General features: G+C 55.6%; 1 protein-coding gene and 1 long non-coding RNA gene across 2 annotated transcripts in view; one reads left to right on the top strand and one right to left on the bottom strand.

The window, feature by feature from the left end:
• The window catches only part of LOC102167448 (uncharacterized), a 21,534-nt gene extending 4,312 nt beyond the window's left edge, over nucleotides 1–17,222 (bottom strand). Inside the window, 3 exon segments of the long non-coding RNA NR_201408.1 lie at nucleotides 29–133; nucleotides 3,165–3,316; nucleotides 17,078–17,222. This is a non-coding gene — a long non-coding RNA (uncharacterized LOC102167448).
• LOC110256827 (uncharacterized) lies at nucleotides 7,758–25,742 on the top strand. The gene is made up of 4 exons (XM_084997509.1): nucleotides 7,758–7,934; nucleotides 16,797–17,589; nucleotides 20,807–20,945; nucleotides 22,809–25,742. The coding sequence occupies exons 1-4, from the start codon at nucleotides 7,758–7,760 to the stop codon at nucleotides 23,008–23,010; spliced, it is 1,311 nt and encodes a 436-aa protein (XP_084853635.1). The 3' UTR covers nucleotides 23,011–25,742.

The raw sequence follows: 25,742 nt of genomic DNA, 5'->3' as shown, positions 1-25,742 counted from the left end.
GTGGGTAGCATCCCCACCGTGGCCTCACCTGGCGGTCTGGACGGGCCGGCTCTCCCCGTTGAGGTCCCGCATCTTCACTGACAGGGAGTCTCGGAGAAGGACCTACTGCTGGGCTCTTCTGGCGCCTCAAAACCTGGAAAACAGACTGTTTTCAGCTTCTGTTTAAAAGCCAGAGAACAAGTCACTTTAAAGTCCAAGCAGGGCTCGAGCCCTCCCTCGATGCCACGCCAGCCTCCCGTGTTCCCGAAGCGCCAGCCCAGCCTCACCGCGGCTCCAAACCCACATCTCCCCGGACCCGGCCTGGGACCGAACCCAGAGCACCGGCCAGGACACTCTGTGTGCGTCCCAGCGAGGCCCCGGCTTTGACCCAACGCCTCCCTGCAGGTCCCGGGGGAGCAAAGCACATCCCGCCCAGCACAGATGCATGCGACGGGCGCCACTCGAGGCGCGGACACGCTGCTTGGGGCCAAGGAGCCTGTGAGTCACTGCGGGCCCCCAGCAGGCAGGCCCCGTCCTGACTTTAACAAGTAGAGCCCACCGGGAGAGTCCCCCGTCCCTGCTGGGCGCCCTGACTTGCTCTAAACCCGAGTCCCTCTTCGGAAAGATGCTACGTGCGTCCTTGGTGCCATCCTATCTCGACACATCTGCTTTCTCGGCAGTGACATGACCGTGGCGCCTGCCTCTGGGTCAGGAAGCTCCAGGCCACAGGGTCTGTATTGCTGCTCATTTTCAGCTGCTTTGGATTTTTTTCAAAAAATGGTAGGAATCTATGTCTGTTAGCTTTGCCTTTGAAGCTGATTCTAAGCAAGCTGGCGGTACTACTGAGCATCTGCTCAAATAAATAACTCTGCTGGGAAATTGTTTATCCAAGACTGTTGTCTTGAAAATGTAGCCCAGATATGAGAAAAGACTCATGTTCCACGGCAGGAATTCTACCAGAAGCACAGAATTCTTTTTAAAACAGTTCAGTCTCCATAAAAGCGGCAACGGGGCAGAAGGGTCTGGAAAACTGGCCGTGCAGCACGCCTCACAGCAGGCTCTGCGGAGGTTCCGCATAGGCCTCCCTGCGAGACAGAGCGTCCGGACACGAAGCCCACGGCACCCTCGGCCAGGGCGGCGTCACCTCTCGGCCCTTGGCACTTTCCAGGACACACGGGCTCCTGGTTTTCTACAGGCCAGGCCTGCTCGTCAGGGCTGAAGATAAAAACCGAACCCAAAGCTTCCTCGCCGAGGCGGGCGGGCGGGCGGGCCTTCCAGGCACAGGGGACTAAAGCCTCGACTTCGCCCGAGGGAACGGGCTGCCGGAGCAGCCCAGCTCTGCGCACAGTCAGGGGCGCGTCTCGGCCTCAGCAGAGGTCCCAGCGCAGAGGCACAAGCGACACCCAGGGAGCCCTCTGGCGCAGGGGCCGACCTGTGTCCGATCAGCAAGGCCAGGCCGTCAAGCCGAGGCCGCCTGAGTCCCAGAGGAGGCTCAGCGGGAGGACGGGGCTCTGCGCGAGACGCAGCAACAGCCAGGACTCAGGCTCGGAGGGCCGGGCACACGGGGCCGAGGGGCGCCTGTTGCACCGCCCGACGGTCTCTCTGCTGCTGCTGCTGCTGCAGACGGGCGCGGGGCCTGGGGGCCGGCAGCACCCCCTACCGTTGGCCAGCTCGAGGTCCATGAAGTCCGCAAGCACAGGGAGGGCTGAGCGCGGGCGGCCACGGCCATGAAGGGGGCGACTACCCCACTGCGGCCGGGGGCGCCCGAGGGGGCGGATCCACGGGGGCCCGAAGCAGGCCCAGCACGTGCCGGACTGGCCAGAGCCCACCGACCCGCTGCAGCCGCGGGTGCCCTCTAGGCGCTTCCGGAGCAGGGCAACACGGAGGGACAAGGAGGACGAGCAAGCAGGCGCCACCTGCGCCAAAGTCCCACTTGTGGTGTCCATACCCCCCACACACACGACTTCTGCCGCATCCCAGGAGATTCTGCTTCTCTAAGTGTCTGACACCAAGAGCTGGTCCTCAGTTGTCTAAACGAAGTCACACAGTAGCTGTCAGAGAGACCGTTCAACTGAATGACCAAGGAGGAGCCGTTCCCGGCGTGGCCCAGCAGAAACGAATCCGACTAGGACCCATAGGGGGTGGGTTCAACCCCTGGCCTTGGTCAGTGGGTTTCGGATCCGGCGTTGCTGTGACCTGTGCTGTAGGTGGTAGACGCGGCTCGGATCCCACGTTGCTGTGGCTGTGGCGTAGGCTGGCGGCTACAGCTCCAATGAGACCCCTAGCCTGGGAACTTGCATATGCCACGAGTGCGGCCCTGAAAGGACAAAAACCAAAAAACAAACAAAAAAGCAGCAGATCTCACAGTATCTTCACTTCAGAGTACCCTCTAGGAGTTCCCATTGTGGCTCAGCGGTAACAAGCCTGACTAGTATCCGTGACGATGTGGGTTCAGTTCCTGGCCCCACGCAGTGGGTTAAAGATCCTGAGCTGCTGTGAGCAGAAGCAGGTCGCAGACGTGGCTCTGATCCCACCGCCTCTGTGGCTGTGGGGTAGGCCTGGAGCTGCAGCTCCGATGCGACGCTTAGCCTGGGAACTCCCGCATGCTGCAGGTGTGGCCCTAAAAAGTAAAAAAGAAAGGTTCCCTCTAAACCGATGCGTCTGCGAGTGGTGTGCACGGTCTAAAGAGAACAGCGCACAGCCCGGAGCACGGTGCTTCTAAACGGGCCTCCACGTTGCCCGACTTCATCCTTGAAGTTACAGCTTCTGCCCTCACATCCCGTCCCTTACTGCCCACAGCCGAACAGTCTTATCTGAAAATAAAAACCTCCTTCTCCACACCGAAAGAAAACCCACATCCTGCGCCACCACTCGCTTGTTACATACAGTAGGCAGTTCCGGGGTCCCACGCGGCCCGCTCAGCCGGGGCCTCACCATCAGTGTCTGCAGCGCAGGAAGGACGAAGGCGCAGGAACACATGCAGCGCTGAGAAGCCAACATGCCAGTGTGTGTTCCGCATGCTGTGAGTTTTCAACCTGCTGCCTGCTATCTACTTAATAATGTAACCTCCCCCTGAGTTTAAAGCAGAAATAATTTCCAGAAAACGGTTAAAAATAAAGAGGACTCTACACACAGAAGATTTTTTTCTTGGAAAAAAAAAAAAAAAAAAAAAAAAAAGCCCTCACCATTTGTAGAGAGCAGAAAATGCGCAGCATTCTGTTGCAGGAACCACCTAATTTGGTTCATTTTTCTTCAATTTCTTGTCCAACTCTGGCTCGCGACTCTGGCAGCTGCTGTCAGCATTACGTTCTCCTGGAGAATGAGGGCGGCTTTTACTCTGCAAGGAAACGTGGGGCTGTTTTAAGGAACAGAGAGTGCACAGTGCAGAAACACCCAGCACTCAATCTGACACCACATGACCCACCACACAGGTTTAAACGTTAATAAAAATCCTGGGTACAACCACGTCAAACAATGATGCTCAGAAGTACGCCACTTGTAAGAAACAAGTAAGAAAGCCGACTCCCCAGCCCTCCACCCAGCGTGTGCTCCCAGGGCAGGGCAGGGCTCCCGCGTGCACCCTCGCCCAGGCTGCCTCTGTGAGACCGGGCAGGGGAGCGGCTTTGACAGAGGCCACAGGGCCCACAGAGGTGCAAGCGGTCACCCTCTGGCACGTGGAGTCTGCTGAGCTGGCCCAGATCCTCCAGGAGTGAGCCGCGGGGACGCACGTGTCCCCATCCCCTGTGACGACCAGCCTCCAGGCAGGGGCTGCTAGTTGGCTGTCACGCGTGAGCACCCCACAGCAGTGACAGCGAAGGAAGCAGGCAGCCAGAGCCTGGGCACCTGTCAGAGGGGCAGGAGCCACGGGCACCCCTGCAGAGAGGTATTTTCACATTCAGAACAATTCTGAACGTTGTAGTGAAGACAGAGCAAAAAGCCGAGGACCAACTCTGGGAAGTGGAGGGATGATAAGATGTGGGAGGGAGGAGGGAGGGCTGAGGGGGCACCGTGGGCAGGAAAATCACCTGCCCTGCCGGCCCCTGTGCAGCCGGAGGTTTCGAGCCCTCCCCCCCCACCCCCGCACCCAAGCATCCTGTCCTCCCGACCACCCAGGGCCCTGCCCTGCTCTCAGGACGCCTCCTCGGAGTCTGAAACCTCAGCGCAGCTTCGGGTGCAGAGCTGGGGCGGTTTAACCAGCAGCAGCTGCGTCTCAGTGGCGCTGCAGCCCCAACTGCTGCTTGACGGCGGATGCAGATACACCCTGGAGACGGTCGGGCCACAGCAACGGCCAGCGCATTTTACAGGCACATGGAATGCAGGAGCTCCCTTTCTCTTACCCACAAAACTAAGGAGAAGCGGGGAGAAAGCTGCCCGGCGGTTAGGCCTATCGATTCGAACCCCTTTAGGGACCTGCTACCGTGCAAATCCGTCACCACCTTGACTCGACCTTTGAGTGTCACTGCACATTTAACATGACAGCGTCTCAAAACCGCAATACTGAACACACTTTACAGCAGCGGCTTGAGGTTCACCGTAGGGCTAGTTCATATCTGAACCTAGCATCTCTTTAGGTTTAAACAATGACCAACAAAAACAAAAAACTCATCTTCTCTAAAGACATCATTAAAACGGCAAACTTCAGGAGCTAAGAGCGAACTTAAGTTGAGACAGCCCTGGCTCAGCAATCCGCTAAATGCTCCTGCTGAATCACCCCTCAAACCCCACCGCCCACTGGGACTCCTGCTGAAAAGGGTCTGGTATTCAGGTCCTTTTAGGCAGTGCTGCGTGGTATCTACTGCCAAGATAAGAGTGCGAAATTATAACTCACCAAGCTGCCCCAAGATTTAGAAGGATGAACGGTAACATACACAATGTTCACAAAAGCATTCTCCCCGTTCCAAATCGAAAATACAATTAAAATGTTTTAATTCCGGAGTTCCCATTGTGGCTCAGCAGTAGTGACCCAACTAGTATCCAAGAGGACGTGACCCCTGGCCTCCCTCATGGGTTGAGGACCCTGCATGGCCATGCCTGTGGGACGGCAGATGCAGCTGATCCCACCCCAGCCTGGGAACTGCCATATGCCATGGGTGCGGCGGCCCTAAAAAGACCAAAATAAAAAACTTTTTTTTAAATGTACATGGACATAATCAAAATTAGAGCTGCAACAGGCCTATTTTAACAACGAAATGTTGGGGGCCCAGGAGAGGGCAGCCCAGGCGCAGGGGCCGCGGGCAGGCGGTCTGGGGAGAGCGTGGGCGCACCCGCTGCCCGCCGCCGTCCTCTCCGGGCTGGGGCCGGCTCTCCGCCAGCGCTGTGCGAGGCCCCGGGGACACAAGGAACAAGGCCAGGTCCCTGCCCGCCTCCTGGGGCTGGCATTTCTGGGCACGAATGACTGTGCGGGACCCACCCAGCGTGGCCCCGGAGCCGCATGCGGTGCCCCGTGCGGGCTGATGCTCTGCTCGTCTAGGTCTGGGGTCCTGCCAGGGGATGGGCTCGGGCTTAGAGGCAGGACGGGACACAGCACCGGCCCTGGAATCCAGCCGAGCGGAGGGGGCGGAACAGGGAGAAGGGACAGAGCAGGAGAGCGGGGAGGAGGGCGGAGTGGGGGCAGGAGGAGGAATCGAGGGGCCGGGGCCCTAGGCCAGGATCTCAGAGGCCAAGAGCCGGTGAGCAGCTCAGACGCGTCGGCACTGAGGGGACCTGGTGACCCGCCACTGGATCCCGGATCCTAGGACCAGGACGGACCGCTTACACGAGCGCACCAGAAAACGACCGGGTCAGGTCACTCACAGCTTGTAACCTTGCTCCTGTCACCTAACTGTTCTAAAAGTAGACTAAATCATTTCAAGTTCTTTTAAACAAACAAAGCCCTGCTCTAAAATCTTTGACTCCCTCTCCTGCGACATCCCCACTCTTTTTATGCCCTTTCCATTGAAAGCTGCTTCTCTCAAGCATCTGCGGAGAGACGGAGGCAGCAGAGGACATGGCGCATCCGCTGTTCTGTCTCTTAGCCAGTCTGTCTTTCCAGGGGCCTCCCTAGACGTCTCGCCTGAGGAAGGGCGGCAGAGTTCAAAGCGTCGGAAACCACACTAACCTGCGTCACGACAACTCCAGCCCTTGGAGAGACACCCACTCTTTTCAAGGAAAAGCCGACGCATACAGAATATTTCATGCCCTTCCCCCCACCCTGTGCTAAAAGTGAGCAAGTTTCGCCCACGGGGGTGTCTGGATACACTTTCCTTTCTCCCGCACCCGCAGACGACTCGGGTGGCGCCTAGGAGACCTGTGCTTCCCGTCATGCTCAGCGATCCTTCCGGTGAAGAGAACTCTGCGCGCCAGGACCCACGTCTGCTCCGAAGCCAGCCTGGGCCCTCGCTGGCCACGAAGCTCGCTTCGGTGTCTCGGTCACGCAATCGCCAACACCCTCGCTCCGCTCTTCCCAAGTGGAACTCCAGCCCCCCTGTGCCCAGGGCAGGCTCCAGCCGTTACGTCTTCAACCCAACGCGATGAGGTTTTCTCCCACGAAGCGCACCAGGCACACCCCCGCTGCCCTCTGGAAAAGGCCACCACGCCCCTTCTCCTCGCCCCTCCGCCAGATGGCCCAGGCCTCTCGGTTCCTTGAACCACCACGACTCGGGTCTCAAGCCCTCCGGCGGGTTCCACTGGACAGCAGCGTCCGGCTGCTCTGCCTCTCGGCCCCCAGCCCTGGGGGGCCCGCCCGTTCTTCACTTGGAGCTCAGAGGCCCACTGCCCAGGGGAGCCCTCATCTCGGGGGCATCCACCCTAGGACCACATCCCCGGGGCACAGCAGGGCTTAGCTCACGGTCCCCTCCACAGCTGCGGGATGGATGCACCGAGAAGCAAAGAAAGAGGCGCTCACAGGGCCCCTGATGCCAGGCCCTCAGCGCCCCCAGCAACGCTGCCTCGCTGGCCGCCTCTCCTGCTGCCCGCCCGGGCACGCGGCTCTTCACTGGGACTTCAGACTCAAACCAGCAAAAAGACAGCGGCTGGAATTTTTGTCTTCCACATAAAAAAGGTCATGAGCTTGAGGAACCGGTACCGAAAGAAGCATACGCTCTCTCTGAATCCGGGAAATGACCTTTAAACCTCGTCCACCACCTGAGGAAACAAGGCTGTGAATGTCCCTCCCTAAACGCCACCTTCCACTGGCACCTGTGAGGCACATGGCACTGGGACTCTTCCCTGTACGAAGCAGAAAGCATATTTAAGCACATGTGAAAGAACTCAGAGATGTCAAAGTTAGAGGAATTCTAAAATAAGTAGATTATGGTAAAACAAGTCAGATTCACCAAACTGGAGGCAATTAACCCCCCCCCCTTTGTCATCCTCCACTTTAGAATAAACGCGTAACAAGCTACTCTGGCCAGTAATTTCGCTCAATGCATATAAATAATTCGACTTCCAAACAGCTCTTCAGGAATACAGTTACTGTTTCAGAGGAAAAATTTTAAGTGTAGGGACTGAAAACATTACAAAAATTAGGCTTGAAACATATCGTTCCCTACTTCAAAAAATCCACATCTAATCTGCCACAAAGTGGAAGGAAATTCTGATACTTTCAAGAGAGTGAGACGACAAGCTGGAGACTAGGAAAAAATATTTGCAAAAGACACCTGATAAAGGACTCTTATCCAAGACACACAAAGAGCTCTTAAAACTCGACGAGAAAACAACCCACCCAATTACAAGATGGGCAGAAGACCTGAACAGACACCTCGGCAAACAAGACAAACAGATGACAGAGTGCGTGGAAGATGCCCGGCCTCACACGCCCTCCGGACGCTGTCAGTCACCACTCCACTCCCAGGGAAGCGGTCAGGTCCCAAACCCTGACGCCGCCCGTGCTGAAGGACGAGGAGCAGGCAGTCCCCTGCGCGGGCGGAGGCGAGGACGCAGGCGCGCAGAGAATCGAGGGGGATGAACACGCTTCCGTGCGGCTGCCTCTGCAGCTGCGTCCCTTGGCGTTCACCCAGGGGAGCTGAAAACACACACCCGCACAAAATCCTGCACCCGAACGGGGCAGCAGCAGCTTCGTTCAGCACTGCCGAAAGCCGGACGCAACCAGGAGGCGAGTGAATTAATAAACTGTGGTCCACGCAGACGACGGGCCATTACATGACCACACACAGAAAAGACGAGCCACCAGGCCAGGAAAGACACGCAAGAGCTTTACAGGCTTATCCACAGTCAAAGAAGCCAGTCGGACGAGGCTAAGACGTCTCCAACTCTAGGACAGTCAGTGGTGGCCGGGGCCGAGGGAAGGGGGGGCAGCAGGCAGAGGAAGGAGGACCTGGGGGCAGTGAAGGCGCCGAGCACGACACTACCCGCCGGTGGACACGTGTCCGGAACGTGTCCAAACCCACGGACGGGGCACCATCAAGAGGTCGGGGTTCTCTGACTGAAGCAAATGCGCCGTTATGGTCGGGGGGCTGGAGAGGGGGGCGGAACGTGGATGATCCCTGAACCTAAAATGTACCGTCTGTACCCAAAACAGCTTCAAAAAATAAAGTCTTAAAAAAAATTCGGATACATGCTGCAATCTGAGTAGATCCTGAAAACATTACTTGTAGTGAAATAGACCAGATACAGAAGAACACCTACTACCTAATTCCAGCCGTGAGAGGTTCCCAGAAGAGGCAAATACAGAGACGGAAAACAGAGGAGCAGGGGCGGGGTGTTATTTAGCGAGTGTCGTCAACGTTCGTGGCGACGGTGACCTGGTTTCCGGTGGGGTGGTGGCCCTCCCACCGCAGCGCTGTGACGGTGATTCACGCCCCCGCGCCGCACACGTGGGAGTGATCAAAACGTCCACGTTAAGCTCTGCACCGTTTCTCACAATGAAAGATGCCACCTCTGGAGCCGAGGCCGCCAGCAGAAGGCACCTGCCCCGAGCTGTGCTCTGCCGCCTGGCGGGGAACGTCAGGAGATTTTTCTAGAACAATGTATACAATCACACTACTTCACTCGGGACACATTTGACTGTGAACAGTGCTGCAAAGAGCACAGAGCGTCGCGCCTTCCTGACCCAGTGGGCTGTTAGAGGTCAGCATTTCTTAGCTAACATTATGAATGTATACTGCTGTTTATTTTATTTTATTTATTTATTTATTTTTTGTCTTTTTTTTGTCTTTTGTTGTTGTTGTTGCTATTTCTTGGGCCGCTCCCGCGGCATATGGAGGTTCCCAGGCTAGGGGTTGAATCGGAGCTGTAGCCACCGGCCTACGCCAGAGCCACAGCAACGCGGGATCCGAGCCTCGTCTGCAACCTACACCACAGCTCACGGCAACGCCGGATCGTTAACCCACTGAGCAAGGGCAGGGACCGAACCCGCAACCTCATGGTTCCTAGTCGGATTCGTTAACCACTGCGCCACGACGGGAACTCCCACTGCTGTTTATTTTAAAAGCAAACTATGGAGTTAACAACATGTGAGGTGGCAGATGGCCGAGTCTTAAGATTTAAAATATTTCCCTCACATGTAAGGTGTATCCCCAAAATAATGAAATCATGACATTTCTTTATAACATGCAGACACACAGAAGTTCCCGTCATGGCTCAGCGGTTAACAAACCCGACTAGGATCCATGAGGATGTGGGTTCGATCCCTGGCCTCGCTCAGTGGGTCAAGGATCCGGCTGCCGTGAGCTGTGGTGTAGGTCACAGACAGGGCTCAGATCTGGCGTGGCTGTGGGGTAGGCCGGCAGCTGTAGCTCTGATTCGATGCCTAGCCTGAGAAGTTCCATATGCGGTAGGTGCGGCCCTAAAATGCACAACAAAACAAACCAACAAAAAGCCATGTACACACAAAGGTCACCGCAAACGGCCAGAACAAAGCCCGAAGCAGCCCCGCGCAGTAAGAGTTCGGCTTGTTGACAAAGGCACTGAAGCCCTTTCAACAAAGCACCAGCTGGGCTGTTATTTTGCTTTGTTTCACAGTTATGATACTAGAACTTTAGTAATAAGATACGTTTTAATGGATATCTACTTCATTATTACAGATACCTGGAGAAGAACAATTAAAACTTAGAAAAAGGGGATTAACAAACTACTACATATAAAATAAATTAAGCCACAGGGTCTACTGTACAGCACAGGGAGTAATGCAAGCAAGCAAGCGGCAGAACTCTCTACAACAGGATGCACGCGCCGTCAGGACCTTTAAAACGGCTGCTTGCTCTGTTCTCAACAGCCAAGCCATAAAAACAACCAAAATGCCCACCAACAGACGAACGGATAAAGACGACGTGGCACGTATATACAATGGAATACTACTCGGCCATGAAAAGGAAACAAGGCCATCTGCAGCAACGTGGATGGACCTGGAGATGATCACACTAAGTGAAGTACGCCAGACAGAGAAAGACAGACACCTCGTGATATCACTCACACGTGGGATCCAAAATACGACACAAATGCACTTATCCATGAAACAGAAAGAGACTCAGAGACACGGAGAACAGACTTGTGGATGCCAAGGGGGAGGGCTGGGGGATGGAGGGGGAGGCTGGGCTTAGCAGAGAGAAGCTCTTAAACCCAGAGGGATAAACAAGGCCCTACGACACAGCACAGGAAACTATACCCACTGTCCTACACAAACCACCGTGAAAACATTTAAAAGAATGCACATATATATATATATAACTGAATTACTTCGCTGTACAGCAGAAAGTAATACTGTCAATCAACTACGCTTCAACTAAAATTTAAAAAAACCCTGCCGCTTATACGCAAGCTAAATTTAACAACAAAACGACACAGATAACAGACTAGGAAACAGCCTAAAAACAACACGCTGTGAAGAGGTCCCATGACAGCCACGGAGCGAGGAATGCGTCCACCTTTACGCTCCGTACAGGTGCATCATTTGGTTCACTCTGAATAGAAAATTCTCTCCTTTTATATTTTGAGGCAAAACCAACAAAATCCAATAAAGATGAGAGGGTTAATCATGAAATCTGCCCTGGTCTGCTATTCCTAATGTCCATGGCTAGTTTTAAAGCAGGAGTTCTCAAAGTGCGGTCCGTGGACCCCGAGGGTCCAAGAACCTCCGCGAGGTCTCGCGGTCAAACTGTCTTCAACCCGCGAACACAGCCTCTGCCACTTTCACTGTGCTGTCAACTCTACGAAGAGTAAACGGTGGTTAAAAGCGCTTGGGTCTCAGCACAAAGCAGGGCAGCAGCACGAAACTGCCCGCGATCACGCTGGGCACAGCATGGGCGCGCAGGTCCAAGGGTGGGGACGATCACTGAGTGATGATGGCACGTGAGAGGCCAGGCCCTGTGGGAGGCACCTGGGCGAGGGCGAGAGGTGGAGGCTGCAGCAAGTGAGAAACCGCTGCTTCCCCGTTTCAGGGCAGCTGCAACGAGACTCAGCCAACAGCTGGCCTCACACGCCTCCAGCACCTTACAGGTTCAAAAGCACCGCACTGCTTTTACCGCAGCAGAACCTCAGGTTGTCGTTTCTACACAAGCAAAAAGCTGATGTTCAGAACGTGCCTTCAGGAGCTCCCGTCATGGCTCAGCAGTCAAGGAGCTCGACAGCACCCATGAGGATGTGGGTTCGATCCCTGGCCTTGCTCAGTGGGTTAAGGATCCTGTGTGGCTGTGGCTGTGGTGTCGGTTGGTGGCTTCAGCTCTGACTGGACCCATAGCCTGGGAACCTCCATATGCCATGGGTGCGGCCCCAGAAAAGACAAAAAGCCAAAGAAAAGAATGTGCCTTCAAACTTAAACAGCAGAACTGAGCTGAGCCCAGAACTTCCCACCAAAACACTTTTTTTTTTTTTTTTTTTTTTTTAAATGGCTACACCCTTGGCACATGGAAGTTCCTGGGCCAGGGACTGGATCTGAGCCACACCTGCAATCTACACTGCAGCGGCAGCAATGCTGGATCCTTCAACTTGTGTTGGGCCAGGGATCAAATGTGAGCCACTGCAGTCAGATTCTTGACCCACAGCAGGAACTCCAAAATAACAGATTTTCAAAATTAAGGAATTAAAAACAAAACAAAACAAAGAGTATAACCTGACCTACCATAAATGTTAACTGACTATATCACGAAGACCAGGACAGCCTGATTTCAGAGACACCACAATGAACCTGTCCTCGATCAACAAACAGGACACCGCAGGAACGCACGAGTCCTAAGAAAACCCTTCCATGTCCGATTTTCTAATTGCAGACCCGCCCCTAAGGTAAACTGCAAGACGGCTGGCCCATCGTGAGGGCTCCCCCAGAAGAGCCTTTCCTGAAGGCCCTTTTCCGTGGCACAGGTATAAACATTAAGGAAACGGGAATTCTACAAAGGAATGTAGACAACAGACTGAAAATAATTCAAGTTATCAGATACCATGTCCCACGTCAACTTAAAAAAAAATCAGTAACACCAGATGCACATTTTCTGAACACAGAGAAAACTATACCCATACCCTGAAAACAATGACCACGCCTGGGAAGTCTGACACACAGACACGGCCTTCCGCTGACCTGAAGGAGCGCGCTTCAGCTGAAGTCGTTCACGTACGTATATTCAAGGAGACACAACAACTTCCCGCTACTGAGGCCCAAGTGCTCTTGTCTTTGTTGCCCTTCCCCAATTCAAATGCTTCTTCCTTTCATAATGTCCATGTAAACCCTCCTAGGAAGGCCGGCCACACAGATTAACCAGACAACCAGGCCATACCAGACCAACCAGATAACTATATTCCTTATACGACTCCCCAGACTCAAGCGTGAGTTAAGCAGATGAACCTTTAGTCTTGTCAAGCATTATTTCTTTACAAAAAGACTGTCTAATCCACCAATGGACTCGTGAACTAAGAAACTGATTGAGGAGTTCCTGTCGGGGCGCAGTGGTTAACGAATCTGACTGGGAACCACGAGGTTGCGGGTTCGATCCCTGGCCTCGCTCAGTGGGTTAAGGATCCGGCGTTGCCAGGGCTGTAGTGTAGGTCGCAGACGTGGCTCAGATCTGGCGTTGCTGTGGCTCTGGTGTAGGCTGGTGGTTGCAGCTCTGATTCAACCCGTAGCCTGGGACCCTCCACATGCCCCGAGTACAGGTCCAAAAAGCCAAAAAAAAAAAAAAACCCCAAAACCCAACTGATTAAAATAAAACCATCAAATAATAAGTCTAGACACTTAAAACTACATGTTCTGATATGAAAGGAACCAGGTGCTATTAAGCTATACAAAAACTATATAAAACCAGATAGCAGTTCATGGCAAATCCCTCCTGTTCCTCCAGAAAATCAGGAAAAGCAACCGTCATACAAAGGCAGCAGAGAAAAAGCCTCCCTGAAAAAGGCGGCCGCGGTCCTGCTGGAGGAACCTGGCCGGCACGGTTATCACGTCGCTCGTTGCACACGTGCGGTTCGGCTGTTCACTGACTCCGTGCTGTCTGTTCTTCAGACACCTTAGGAACGGCCTTTCCGCAGGTCCCGTCGTGGTGCAGCGGAAACGAATCCAACGAGGAACCATGAGGTTGCGGGTTCGATCCTTGGCCTCCCTCTGTAGGTTAAGGACCCGGCGTTGCCAGGGCTGTGGTGTAGGTCACAGCTGCACTCTGATCTGGAGTGGCTGTGGCTGTGGTGTAGGCTGGCAGCTGTAGCTTCGATGCGACCCCTAGCCTGGGAACCTCCACATGCCGTGGGTGTGCCCCCCCAAAGAAGAATGGCCACTCTGAAACCCTTATTACTAACTTTGCATCATTTTGGGGGGCCAGGACCACAGCCTGTGGACGTTCCCCTGCCAGCGGGGTGACCTGAGCAGCTGCAGCGACAGTGCTGGATCCCTAAGGGAGCCACACCGGTAGCCGAGGGCGCTGCTCCTGGGTCATCTGGACAGGCACTTCCTTCAAAGGCATCTCATTTCCACTCACTTTCAGGGGCACTTTCCCACAACTCCTGGTGGTGAACTCGCTCCTGGTCTTGGAAGGACAGAGCAATCCCAAGGCTGGGCAGCTGTGGCCACAGTGGGGGCTTCATCGGTACTGGTCACCGAGGCGGATAGCACACGGGGCCTCAAACCCTGGCCCGGCCCCTCCGCTGACCACTTTAGCTGCTCTGTGCCTTGGCCTCCGCATCTGAAACTGGGAACAAAGTCCCTCCTCCCCAGGGCTGGGTGAAGACTGAACTGATGCAGGCTCCAGCGCATAAGAAGCCTCCCCAGCTGCCAGCCACCTTCACCTCCAGGTCGGAGCTCCCACGTGGGGTGGGGAGGGAACACCAGCCTTCAGGCTTTAGGCAGAGCTCACGTTCTACTGAGATGGACAATGACAGCTGCCATGTAGTGGAAGGAGCAGGGGCTGGGTGACTGTGACTAGACATCAGACACAGCAAAGCTGCACAAAAATTTCACAGCCTCCAAAGAGCAGTCACTGTTTATGGCGCAAACAGCTGGAGGAGAAGCTAACAGCCTCTTTCTCCCTTCTTTCTGGAAGCCTTCCCAGCTTTACTCTTTTGACTCTCACTCATGTGGGCATAAAAGTTCACCTATCCCACCTGCAGAGGCAACACCTACCACCATGGCCAGTCTGCTGCGGGGGAAAGAGACAGAGGCAAGTCACCAGTGACTGACTCACACAGGCCGCCACCAGCAGGACAATCACTAGTTTCCTTTTGAACCCACCTCTATTTCTACTTGCAGGGGGTCGGGACTCCCTGACTGCACTGTGGCTGACCTGACTCTAAAAAAAAAAAAAAAAAGCCATCATCAAATTTTACACAGTGCATCAACCCCGCACTCGTTTCTTCAGGAGTCCCCCCAAACGATTAGTTTTAAAAACAAGGAGTCAAAAGCCTCTCTCCGCTGCACCCACTGCGCGACCTTCACAGTCAGGGGAGAGCACGTTCCCCCCCATACCCCTCACGCCCACGAGGTGTCGCTCTAGTGGAGAGAGGCCCAGGCCAATCCAGTCACCTTCTCATCACCCACGGCGGGGGAAGCAGCAGACGGCCCACGCTTAGGGCTGCCGGAGAACTCCCCCAAGTGGAAAAGAACCAGACACTCCACCAGCCACAGACTTGGACAAACAAACTGCCTACACCTCCAGGTCTACAGTCCAAGTCTCAGTGCACAATAACCTCCCCTGAATTAGGCATCTCCCATTAGTGATCACTTATCAACTTCTCTCATCAAGGTTGAGTCTGGGCACAACCAGCTTCCTAACCAGCTTCCTTATCCTCGCTGCTCTTAATAATTACTTTTCCAGGGAGTTCCCATCATGGCTCGGAGGAAACAAATCCAACGAGCATCCACAAGGATGTGGGTTCAATCCCTGGCCTTTGCTCAACGGGTTACGTACGGATCTGGCGTTGCTGTGAGCTGTGGTGTAGGCCGGGGGCTGCAGCTCTGATTTGACCCCTAGCCTGGGAACCTCCATATGCTGTGGGTACAGCCCCCAAAAGAAAAACAAAACAAAACAAAACTTTTCCCTTTTCCCTTATAGTCAAGTTTCATGGCAATAATACAATTCAAACAAATACTATCCCAACTATTTGATACAATGGTCAATGTTAACAGACACAGTAGCCCCAACAGATTACTAAAGCTAAAACAAGTGGAGTAAGACAGAGAGCTTTCAATGCATACAACAATCAAAAACATGTGCGTAATCACTACAAAGAAGTCTTACAAAAAGTATAAACTCAAAATACCAAACTTTCAGATACATTCAAAATTCTACTTAAAATACGGTTTTAAAGTCGCAAAAAACCCCAATTTAATTCAAAGAGAACAAAATGTTTTTAAGTAAAATGCCATTATCAAAGTGTGACATCAAACTTAAAATACACCGTTTAGTTGTATTACTTCACCTAATACTTCTTCTCAAAAGGAAAAGAAACTAGAAATTAAGCCAGGCATGGAGGGCCCCACTTCCCCGCCTGTAAATAAACATATTCTGCTGTGCTCCCAATAGAAACTGAGTAAAAGCCATTTGGCACAGCAAACAGGGAAAAAAAAAAAAGACCTTAGATGAATGCAAAAGAAACAATTCAATCTCAAATCATCTACATCCTTACAAGTTTCTTCAGGCAGTTTTGCCTGCTTACTCCGGGCACTGTTCGTCTCACAAGGCCAAGGATTTCCAGGTGTCACACTGCCGGGGACGGTGCAGAGCAAGGACAGGGGAAGGACAAAGGCCGTGGGAAGCGGCCAGGTGGGGGAAGGGCACGCGACCCGCGACCGCAGCGCGTCAGCCACTCGCGTTCACGTAAAGACAAACACTTTTAAGGCAAGGTTCAAGGTTCACAACGTGGAGGGAGAGAGAGGAGCAGGAGCGTCCCTCTCCGCTCTAAACCGCCCAAGTCTCCAAAGCCGCCTCGGCGTCCGCCGCGCACCAGGGAAGGCGGAGCGCAGCTTCCCGCCCGCGGCCCGACCCCCGACACCGTCATCAGGAAGCACCACCGACTCCCAGTAACGCCGTACAGCTCAGGAATGCGATCTGCAGCAGGACCGTTAAAGCACATCCCTGGAGGAGGGAGAAAAGTCTGACGATAAATTGGGGAACTTCAGAACCTTAGAAAGTAATCGCAAGGATCAAGGGGTTCAACCTTGTTTTTAAAGCAGAAACTGAGCAGAACCGGTGATGGGAGAGAAGCTGGTCTAGAACCGAGACCGCCCGCCCCGTTCCTGACAGTGTGCAGGTACCTCAATTTCATGTTCCCCGAGCCTCCAATTTCTGCAATTATTTCCATAGTTCCACTAAACGCGGGAAGCAGCCACTTGCAGAGGAAAGAACCCAGAGTCCATTCGGGAGACCCGAGACGTGCAGGCTCCGTGACCGTGGACTCCTTAGGTAACCCGCGGGCCCCGCGAACCTGCCCCGCGCACCTGCCCCGGCCCCCGCCCCGCGCACCTGCCCCCGGCCAGGAGCCGCCGAGCGCGGCCTTCCCTGCGGCCACGGCCTCGTCCACGGCCCTCTGACCTGCGGGAAGCACCACTGCGAGTCCCGCCGCCGGCCGGGCAGCCGCCGCCTCCCGCTCCTGCGGGCGCAGCGCGCGCGTCGGAGCAGGCCCGCGCTCGGCGCCCCCAGCCCCTTGCCCGCCCCGCGCCCCTCGCCCCCCGCGGGCCCCTCACCTGCCATGGCGGGCGGGCGCCGAGGCGGCGGCGGGAGAAGGAAGCGGCCGCCGCGCCGCCACCGCGAACACCTCAGCCAAGCAGCCGCCGCGGGATTACCTCTTCCTTTTCAAAATGGCACCCAGCGCTCGGCACCCCGCGCAATGACGTCATCCCCCTCCGCCACTTCCGCCGCCGGGGCGGGGGCGGGGCCTCCGGGAAGCCTCCTGCGCCGAGAGGGGCGGGGCGAAGGCCCGGGGAGAGGGGGCGGGACTGCGCGGACGCGCCGACTGAGCCTGCGCAAGCCGCGCTGCGCCCCGCCCCCCCGGGGAGGGAGGCTTCGTGGCCGCGAGGCGTCCGAGGACCGGTGGCTGTGGGTGAGCCGGGGCTTGGCGCTGCCCTGAAGATCTGTTGGGGGCCCGGCCGCCTCTCTGCGCAGTTTTGGAGGGCGCCAGCCGACCCCGAACCCCAGCCCGCGGGTCCCCCGCGGCTTCGGCTAATGAGCGCGCGGTCCTCTGGTGGAGCAGCCAATGGTGAGCGTGCTCTGCGGCAGGAGGGCGGAGCTTCGGAGCAGGTGTGCACCTGGGGCGCGCCGCCCTGAGACCTGTGGGCAGCTACCCCTGGCTGTACTGCAGAGATCAGTGTCCACCTTTGACGGCCGACCTGCGCAGAGCTCACCGTTGTCTACCAGACCGCTAGTTCAGGGGTTTCTTGAGCCCCTCCTATACCATTCTAAGGAAATGGTTGTGCGGTATACTGTGGCCCATTGTACCTTCATTCGTGAGCGCGTTTCCTGGGGCCTGTTGGGGGGTTATTCATTTGTGGCGTTGATGTGTCTGAAATCATAACTTCTTTCGGTGATACTGAAACAGGAGCGAAAGGGCTGAGCACACCCTTTAAAGGACATGGCAAAAACTGGTTAGAACCAACTGGGTCTAAGACTCGACTTCCGGTAAACCTTGAGTCTCCTTGTTTGCTCATTGTAATGCATCAGCATGCTAAATGACATGGCCACAAGGTCCCAGACAGTTCTGAGACTTGACCATAACAGACCAAAAAGTAGACGGTTTTCCTATTCCTGAAACACCCTAGCCCCCTCCTGAAAGAGTTGCAATAATCCTCCCGCCTGTTGGCCTATAAAATTACCTAGTCCAGGCGTTCTCTTGTGGCACAGTGGGTTAAGGACTGGGCATTGTCCCTGCAGCAGCTTGGGTGGCGGCGGTGGCACGGGTTCGATCCCTGGTCCAGGCATTTCCATTCGCTGTAGAAAGTGGCACAAAAATTAACCTAGCCCTTAACAACTCACCACCCCATATTCCGGAGCCACTCTCTGTTCATGAACCCTCCTGTGTTCTGTCTGTGGCATGTTTCTTGCAGGGCCGCTCTCGCCTTTTGAGACGGCCCACACTGTCTACAGAGTGTGTCTGTCCCTCAGTAAATCCATTCCTTACCTATCGCTTTGCCTCTCGCTGAATTCCTTCCACACTGAGACATGGAGAGCCTGCATTGCATTAAGTCCCGAGACCAGCTGTGCCGTTTCATGGAGGGAGGAGGGGAGGTTGGTGGGATGTGGCCCCAGGCGAGAGAGCAAGGCCTGGTGCTTCCCAGAGCTTCCAGGAAGAGCCGGCCTGCCAGCACCTTGCTTGCAGGGCTGTAAGATCTAGCTGAGACGTCTGACTTCCAGAACTTGTAAGAGGACACCTTTGTGTTGTTTTAAGCCACTAAGTTTGTGGGAGTTTGTTACAGCAGCCACAGGAAACTCATGCACATGCAGGCTCATTTGAGGTGGGGGGAGCAGCCTTTCTCTGGGAGCTGCAGACGCAGCAGCCCCTACAGAGGCCTGGCCTCGCCGAGGCAGGAGGTAGATGGGCCTCGGGGCTGAGAACGGCTGGGCCTTGTCAGGCTGAGTAAACTGGGCCTGCCTTCTCTTTGACACTTCAAGGAGAAATGTGATGGCGGGAGCTGAGCTCTGTGGGAGTGGAAGAGGTAAGATGACCACGCCGACCACTCCCGGGGTCAAGGAGACCTCCACCATTACACATGCGCAGTGAGATCCCTAGGGGTCAGAAAGGGAGGGGGCGCCAGGCCACGAGAACTGACGCCATCCCAGAACCCTTTGCTCTGGAATCCATCTTGAGGGAAAGATGTGCAGGCATATGTTGAAGAGGGCCCTGGGTCCAGGCGTGCGTGAGAAATGAAACACGATAACTGGCTGTCGAAGAGCAAAGACCCGGAAGAGCTGTCCTGCGAAAGGGATTGAAGTCACCGCTTCCGTAGGCTCCTGGCCGAGGGGCTGTACCGTGTTGCATTCCCGCCAGCGATGAAGGAGCCTGCCTGGCGCCCCTGATGCTGTAGCTGGCATTTGAGCTCGTCAGGGCTTTCGGAGGCGATGAAGCCCTGTGTGTCCCTGATGACGTGCGACACCGAGCACCGCACGCTTCTACTGCCACCTGCACCGGGGACGGTCCAGTTTCCGGCCCGTTTTCTAATCAGGTTTTTTATTTCAGATACGAGTCCTTTATCAAATATTTGTCGTGCAGGTATTTGCTCCCAGTCTATGGCCTGTCTTATTTTCTTGACAGTGTCTTTCACAGAACGGAAGTGTTTACTTTTAATGAAGTCCAGCTTATCAAGTTTTTCTCCTATGGGTCATGCTTTTAGTGTTGCAGCTAAAAACTCATCTCCAGGGAGTTCCTGGCTGCTCAGTGGGTGCGGACCCGGTGTTGTCACTTTTTCTTTTTTTGTCGCCCACTTTTTCTCTGGCTTCTTGTTTTTATCTGACATTTATATCATATTATATTAATTATGTTAAATTATATTATATTTGATGGCTGCATCTGTGGCATATGGAAGTTCCCAGGCCAGGGATTGAGTCCAAGCCGCAGTTGAGACCTACGCCACAGATAAGGCGATGCTGGATCCTGCAAGCCACTGCGCCAGGCCAGGGACCGACCCCTCACCTCCGCCGCAGCAACCCGAGCCACTTGCCTTTGAGTCTTCACCCCGTGTGCCACAGGGAGAACGCTGCCTTGATTTTAATGGAGCATTTTATATGATTCCATGTCTGTCTTCTTTCTTAGCATCGACACGTCTTCTTTTTCACTTTTTAAAGTTGTTGTCCTAGAACTTGCCGTAGACTTTATTTTTTTTAATTTTTTTTTTTTTTTTTTGTCTTTTTGCCTTTTCTAGGGCTGCTGCCTCGGCATATGGAGGTTCCCAGGCTAGGGGTCTAATTGAGTTGTAGCTGCCGGCCTACGCCAGAGCCACCGCAACGCCAGATCTGAGCCACGTCTGCCACCTACACCACAGCTCACGGCAACGCTGAATCCTTAACCCACCGAGCAAGGGCAGGGATCGAACCTGCAACCTCATTGTTCCTAGTCAGATTTGTTAACCACTGAGCCACGACGGGAACTCCTGCCATATAGCCTTTATAACTCATCCAAATGTCGTGTTAAGTGGCCCATTCCACGTCCTGAGCAACGCCCGTGTCTTAGAAGCGAGTAACCCCAGTCCTGCACCCCATTCCTCATACCCTGCTCTTCTTTGTTTCCATTTGTCCGTTTGCTACGATCACTCAGCACACTGCTCTCACCGTGATTTTGAGCAAAGCGGTGCCCATCAATGAACTAAGAGCAAGAACACAGGAGGTTTACCTGCCGCTGGGGCGAGTGGGCTGCTGGGGAGCGGTGCTGGCATCTCGGAGCAGCGCACGCAGCCTGGCAAAACCCTTCTGCCTTCTGTCTCCAGGAACCTCAGACCAACTCACCGCCCTGGGGTCCCTGGCCAGGGGCCATGAGCCTTCTGGAACCCTCTCGGGTCCCCAGCCTGATCAGAACACCCTCAGAACACATCAGGTCTCCACACGAGCTCCGGTTATAGCAGCCTGGTGAGTAATGTAAATTAGGGACGTCACGGGGGGAACAGGGCAGCGGTCGTGGGGAGGACGAGGCTCTGTGAAGAGCTGACACCAGCTTGCCTCACGGGAGGGCCCTGGTGTGCTTGGGGAAGAGGGATGCGTGGGGTGGGGGCAGGTGGGACGCAGGACCTGGGTGAGGGGGCTTCTGGAGCAGAGGGGGGGAGAAGAGGGGGGGCACCAGAGGTGGATGTACGGGGAGACCCCTGCCCACCTCCTCAGCGCCCTGGGGAAGGGGCCTCAGTGTGAGGAGCAGGCAGAAGGAACTGCTTGTCTCGAGACCACTCTGGCTGCCATTCTCTTGCAACTGGGCACTAGACCAAAGTTAGCAAGACCCCTGAGGGTGTGGGGTTCCCACTAACACCAGGGCTGCTCAGGAAGCTTTCTGCCAGATGGCAGCTGCATGTTCTAGATGTTTAGATGGAAAGCTGTGGTTAAAACCACTGCCATGAAAAAGACAACAAATCAGCAGTTCCTGTCGCAGCTCAGTGGTGAATGAATCTGAGGAAGCAGGTTCGATCCCTGGCCTCGCTCAGTGGGTTAAGGATCTGGCACTGCTGTGAGCTGTAGTGTAGGTCGCAGACTTGGCTCAGATCCCACATTGCTCTGGCTGTGGGGTAGGCAGCTACAGCTCCAGTTTGAGCCCTTGTCTGGGAACCTCCACATGCCGTGAGTGTGGCCCTAAAAAAGCAAAAAAAAAAAAAAAAAAAAAAAAAAAGCAACAAAAAAGCCCAAAACGAATCCGACTAGCATCCATGAGGATGCAGGTTCGATCCCTGGCCTTGCTCGGTGGGTTAAGGATCCAGTGTTGCCGTGAGCTGGGGAGTAGCTCCCAGGTGTGGCTCGGATCCTGCGTTGCTGCGGCTGTGGTGGAGGCCAGCAGCTACAGGTCTGATTCCACCCCTAGCCTGGGAACCTCTATATGCTGCAGATGCGGCCCTAAAAAGACAAAAAACAAAATAAAACAAAACAAAACTACCGCTCTGATGTGTGACCGTGTGGGTGCAATCATACATTTTTTATATGAAGAGAACGCAAGTCGAATGGATGTGTTTTCACAAATAGCTTTCTCATTAATTATTTATAAGCAATGGGAAACCAACTTTCAAAGAAAAGAAAAAGCCCAGATCTGCCGTGTTTGCCAGTTTCCACAGCACAAATGCTGGCATGGTGGCCTGGGCTGAGCTGCCCACGTGATGCCCGCCCCGGGGCTCAAAGTCCACGCATGCTGGTTCCGCATCCCCTCGCCCTCAGCCTGGAGAGCGCCTTGCTCATCCCCGCATCCTGGCTCCACAGAGCCCTGCCCTGGACCAGTTCTGTGAGCTTCCCCTCGTGGATCTCAATTTTCCCATCTCTGAAATGGGTCATCACCACGCAGCTGCCAGGAGCCCTTGATTCACACAGTCCTGCTGTCACCGGTGTCGTCAGAAACCCCTGAGCATCGGGGACCAGAGACAAAGGCTGCCTCGGCTCAGGCAGCTTCAAGGGAGCAGGCCAGAGGTGCATGCCCTGCCCTCAGACGTGTGGGCAGAGATGGGCATTATTTTTCTTTTTAGGGCTGCACCTGCAGCATAGGGAAGTTCCTGGGCTAGGGGTCGAATTGGAGCTGCAGCTGCCAGCCGACGCCACAGCCACAGCCACTCATGATCCAAACCGAATCTGGGACCTAGCCTCAGCTTGCGGCACTACCATATCCTTAACCCCCTGCGTGGGGCCAGGAAGGGAACTCGTATCCTCATGGATACCAGTCTGTTTTGTTACCGCTGAGCCACAAAGGGAACTCCGAGATGGGCATGATTGACAGCTGAGGAAGGAGAGAAAACCTCCCGTTTCCAGGAAGGTCTCCCATCATCGGGCTGGAGGACTGCAGTGGCATCGACCGCCTGCGTCTCGTGGCCCTGGGCCCCCCCTCCTCGGGAAGGGAGCCGCGCCGACGCTCTTGTCAAAACAGACTCCGATGTTCCTGCGCCCACCGGGCCGCTGGCTTGTGGTTGGTGGTGTTTCTGCGAGGCAACTCTTTGCCCTGCGTGTCCTCTGAAACCTGTCCTGGCAAAAAGTCCTGTTCCAGAGTCAGCACCTGCTTCTCCTGAGAAGTCGCACAGGGTTGAAAGGTGGGCCCTCACATCCTACCCCAGGGCGGTCCCTTGGTTTAGGGACCAGAAGCTGAGTCCCTGAGGGCAGTGACTCCAGCCTGCAGTGGCCTTGGAGGACAGAGCCTAGCAGGCCAGCAGGGTCCTTGCTTCATGCCCTGGCCTTGCCCTCCTCAGCCCCCGAGGCAGGGTGAGGTTGCCTGCAGGTGAAGGGAGCCGGCAGGGCTGTGTGTGAAGGTTGTTAGAAGTTTCTCATTTCTTTGGGGCCTTTGCATTTTCAGGATAGCCACTCCGGCAGCAGGGAGCCAGGTGCAGGGGCCAGGCCAGCAGGACTGGAGGTGGCTGTCCCTCCAGGTCGTGACCACAGTGGCACAGGGATGGCTCTTCCTTTGGGGTCTGTGCTCTCTCTTGATTTTTTTTTTTCTTTTCAAAGAGTTTGTTTTGCAGAATCTGTGTGGAAGGCTCTGCGGCCATCCACGATGGCAGAGCCATGCTGTGCAAGGGATGTGCTGAAATGCCTGTCGTCTGTTCATTACTTTTCTTTGTTTTTAACTTTTTAGGGCGGCGCCTGCAGCATATGGAGGCTCCCAGGCTAGGGGTGGAATCAGAGCTGTGGCTGCCGGCCTGCACCACAGCCACAGCAACGCTGAGTGAGGCCAGGGATTGAACCCGTGTCCTCTTGGATACTAGTCAGGTTCATTTTGGCTGAGCCACGACAGGAACTGCCATCCTTTCATTTCTGCTTTGCTGTCCTTCCTGGGAGTGTCTGAGGGGCCCCCGATGGGGAAGCGGCAGGCAGCGTGGGGCAGGTCCTGACTTGGGTCTTGGGGGTGAGGGGAGCTGCCTTGTGGGGTGGAGGGAGCACAGCCCCCCTCCCTGGCGGGGGAGGCTCTTTCCCCCCAGGTTGGGCGTCTCTTGTGGAGGATCACGTCAGCCACTTCATGGCTCTTATTTTTGAACCCGATATAGAAAAGAAGGAAAAACACTTGCTCGTTGTAAGCATTTTTTTTTTCCTAAAGAAATAATTCACAGGTGGGGATACCTTCCTTTCAAAACCGAAAGCATTAGCTTCATGACACTCCACAGAGAGGTTTGTTCTCTAGCGTGTACAAATTAAGGCGGCCGAGAGCAGGGTGGCGCCCCCAGGACAGCAAAAGCATCCCAATCAAAGGCGCCCAGTTCAGAATCTCCTGTAATCTCCCTTCTCTGGGAGTCGATTTGAATTTTAAATTACGCACAATACATGTCACATCTTCCCCATTTATCGTAGTGACTTAGGAATTCTGCGTGTTGGGGATCTTTGTTCTTCAAAGGCTCCTCCACAGTCTGAGTCTTCTCTCCGGGGGCAGCCTGACCGAGCAGGGGACCTCAGAGCCAGCGAAGGGCCGCCAAGGCACCTGCGCTCCAGAGCCCGCTCGGACCTGCCCTCTGTTCTGATGAGCTTTGCTTTCAGCCCGCGGCGAGCGTGGCTTCTGAGAGGTGCCCCGGTGGGGCGCAAAGCCCCCTGCAGCAGAGCGGCTCACTCTCGGGGCAGCCCCGGGTCTGGCGCCCCCAAGGTCAGATTCCGGGACCAGCTTGAAACACAAAGAGCCGGCCTTTCCCGCCGCTCAGTCCGAGCCCTGAAAGGCCCCCGCTCCCCCGCCCCCGCGTGGTCCTGACCTTGGAGGGGCGGCTGTCGCAGCAGCCCCTGGGCGCGGTTGGCGGGACGTGGGCCCCAGCCAGCCCCGTTGGGGTGGGAGCGTGGTGACCGGACGGCTTGCCTGGGGCGGGTGCCGGTGGCCGCACGCCCCTCCCAAATGCCGCCCGGCGCCCCCACCTCCCATCCGCCCCCGATGAGTTTGTCTTCACCTGGCGGCAGGAGCAGCCTTCCCGCTCTGCCACGAGGGGTCGTGAGGTCGCAGGGAAAGGCCGCTGCGACCTGTCACCTGTGTGTGAAGGTGAGCTCCCGTTATCGCTGAGCTTTAGAGGCGGGGAGGCAGGTCACAGCCCCCAGCCCTCGCTGCCCAAGTGGAAGCAAGGGTGGGGGACACGCGGGAGCGCCTCCGGCTGCCGCCCCCATCCCCGCGCCGGGGTGGACGCGGGCCCTCCCCGCCTTTTCGCGTCCGCCTGCTGCCCTCTGCTGGCCGCGCGGGGGGATGCGGGAGGGCGCTGCCGGGGCAGGCGGGGGTGGGCGCTCCCGGATGCGGTCCCCTGGCCCACGAAAGCATCTTGGAAATAAACGGGGGCCCTCAGGACGCTGGCGCGGGGGTCACGCGGGAGGCCGAGGGTGCTGGCTGGGTGAGCCGCGTGGAGGGGCAGCAGCAAATGCAGAGCCTTTGTGTTCGCGTCCCGCGGGGAGGGGACCACTGGGCTGCACATTAAGGACGGAGTGGCCCTGGTGGCTGAGGACCACGCCCGACCTGGGGGTGGACAGTTCAACTGGCACCTCTGACAGCCGACCTTTGCCCACGGTCACAGCCAGGCAGAAACAGGACTTCCTCCCTCATGGTCTCTGTGTCCAGGGCTGTAGCTGGCCCGGGCGAGGCAGGGCTGGCCCTTGGGTCACTGGTCTCAAGGGTCTGGCTCTTGAAATACGGCCTCTGCTCGGAGAGGCACCGCAGCTCCACGGCCAGGGTCTTGTCGTGTTTGTGAGTTTGATGTGCTGATGAACGTGCCAAATAAACCCCAGGAGGAAACACAT

Source organism: Sus scrofa, chromosome 14, assembly GCF_054392235.1.
Source record: "Sus scrofa isolate SSC_HxYL_T2T_F1_AM1 chromosome 14, Sscrofa_HxYL_maternal_Yorkshire_Landrace_v2.0, whole genome shotgun sequence".
Lineage (NCBI taxonomy): Eukaryota > Metazoa > Chordata > Mammalia > Artiodactyla > Suidae > Sus > Sus scrofa.
This window is presented reverse-complemented; position numbering and strand designations above follow the sequence as displayed.

Bases quoted from the DNA above. Each gene is read 5' to 3' on its own strand.
- LOC110256827 (XM_084997509.1), top strand. From the start codon at position 7,758: ATGCCCGGCCTCACACGCCCTCCGGACGCTGTCAGTCACCACTCCACT. The intron at 17,590-20,806 runs GTGAGCGTGCTC...TTCTGTCTCCAG, and splicing joins CTCTGGTGGAGCAGCCAATG to GAACCTCAGACCAACTCACC. The intron at 20,946-22,808 runs GTGAGTAATGTA...TCCCGTTTCCAG, and splicing joins GCTCCGGTTATAGCAGCCTG to GAAGGTCTCCCATCATCGGG.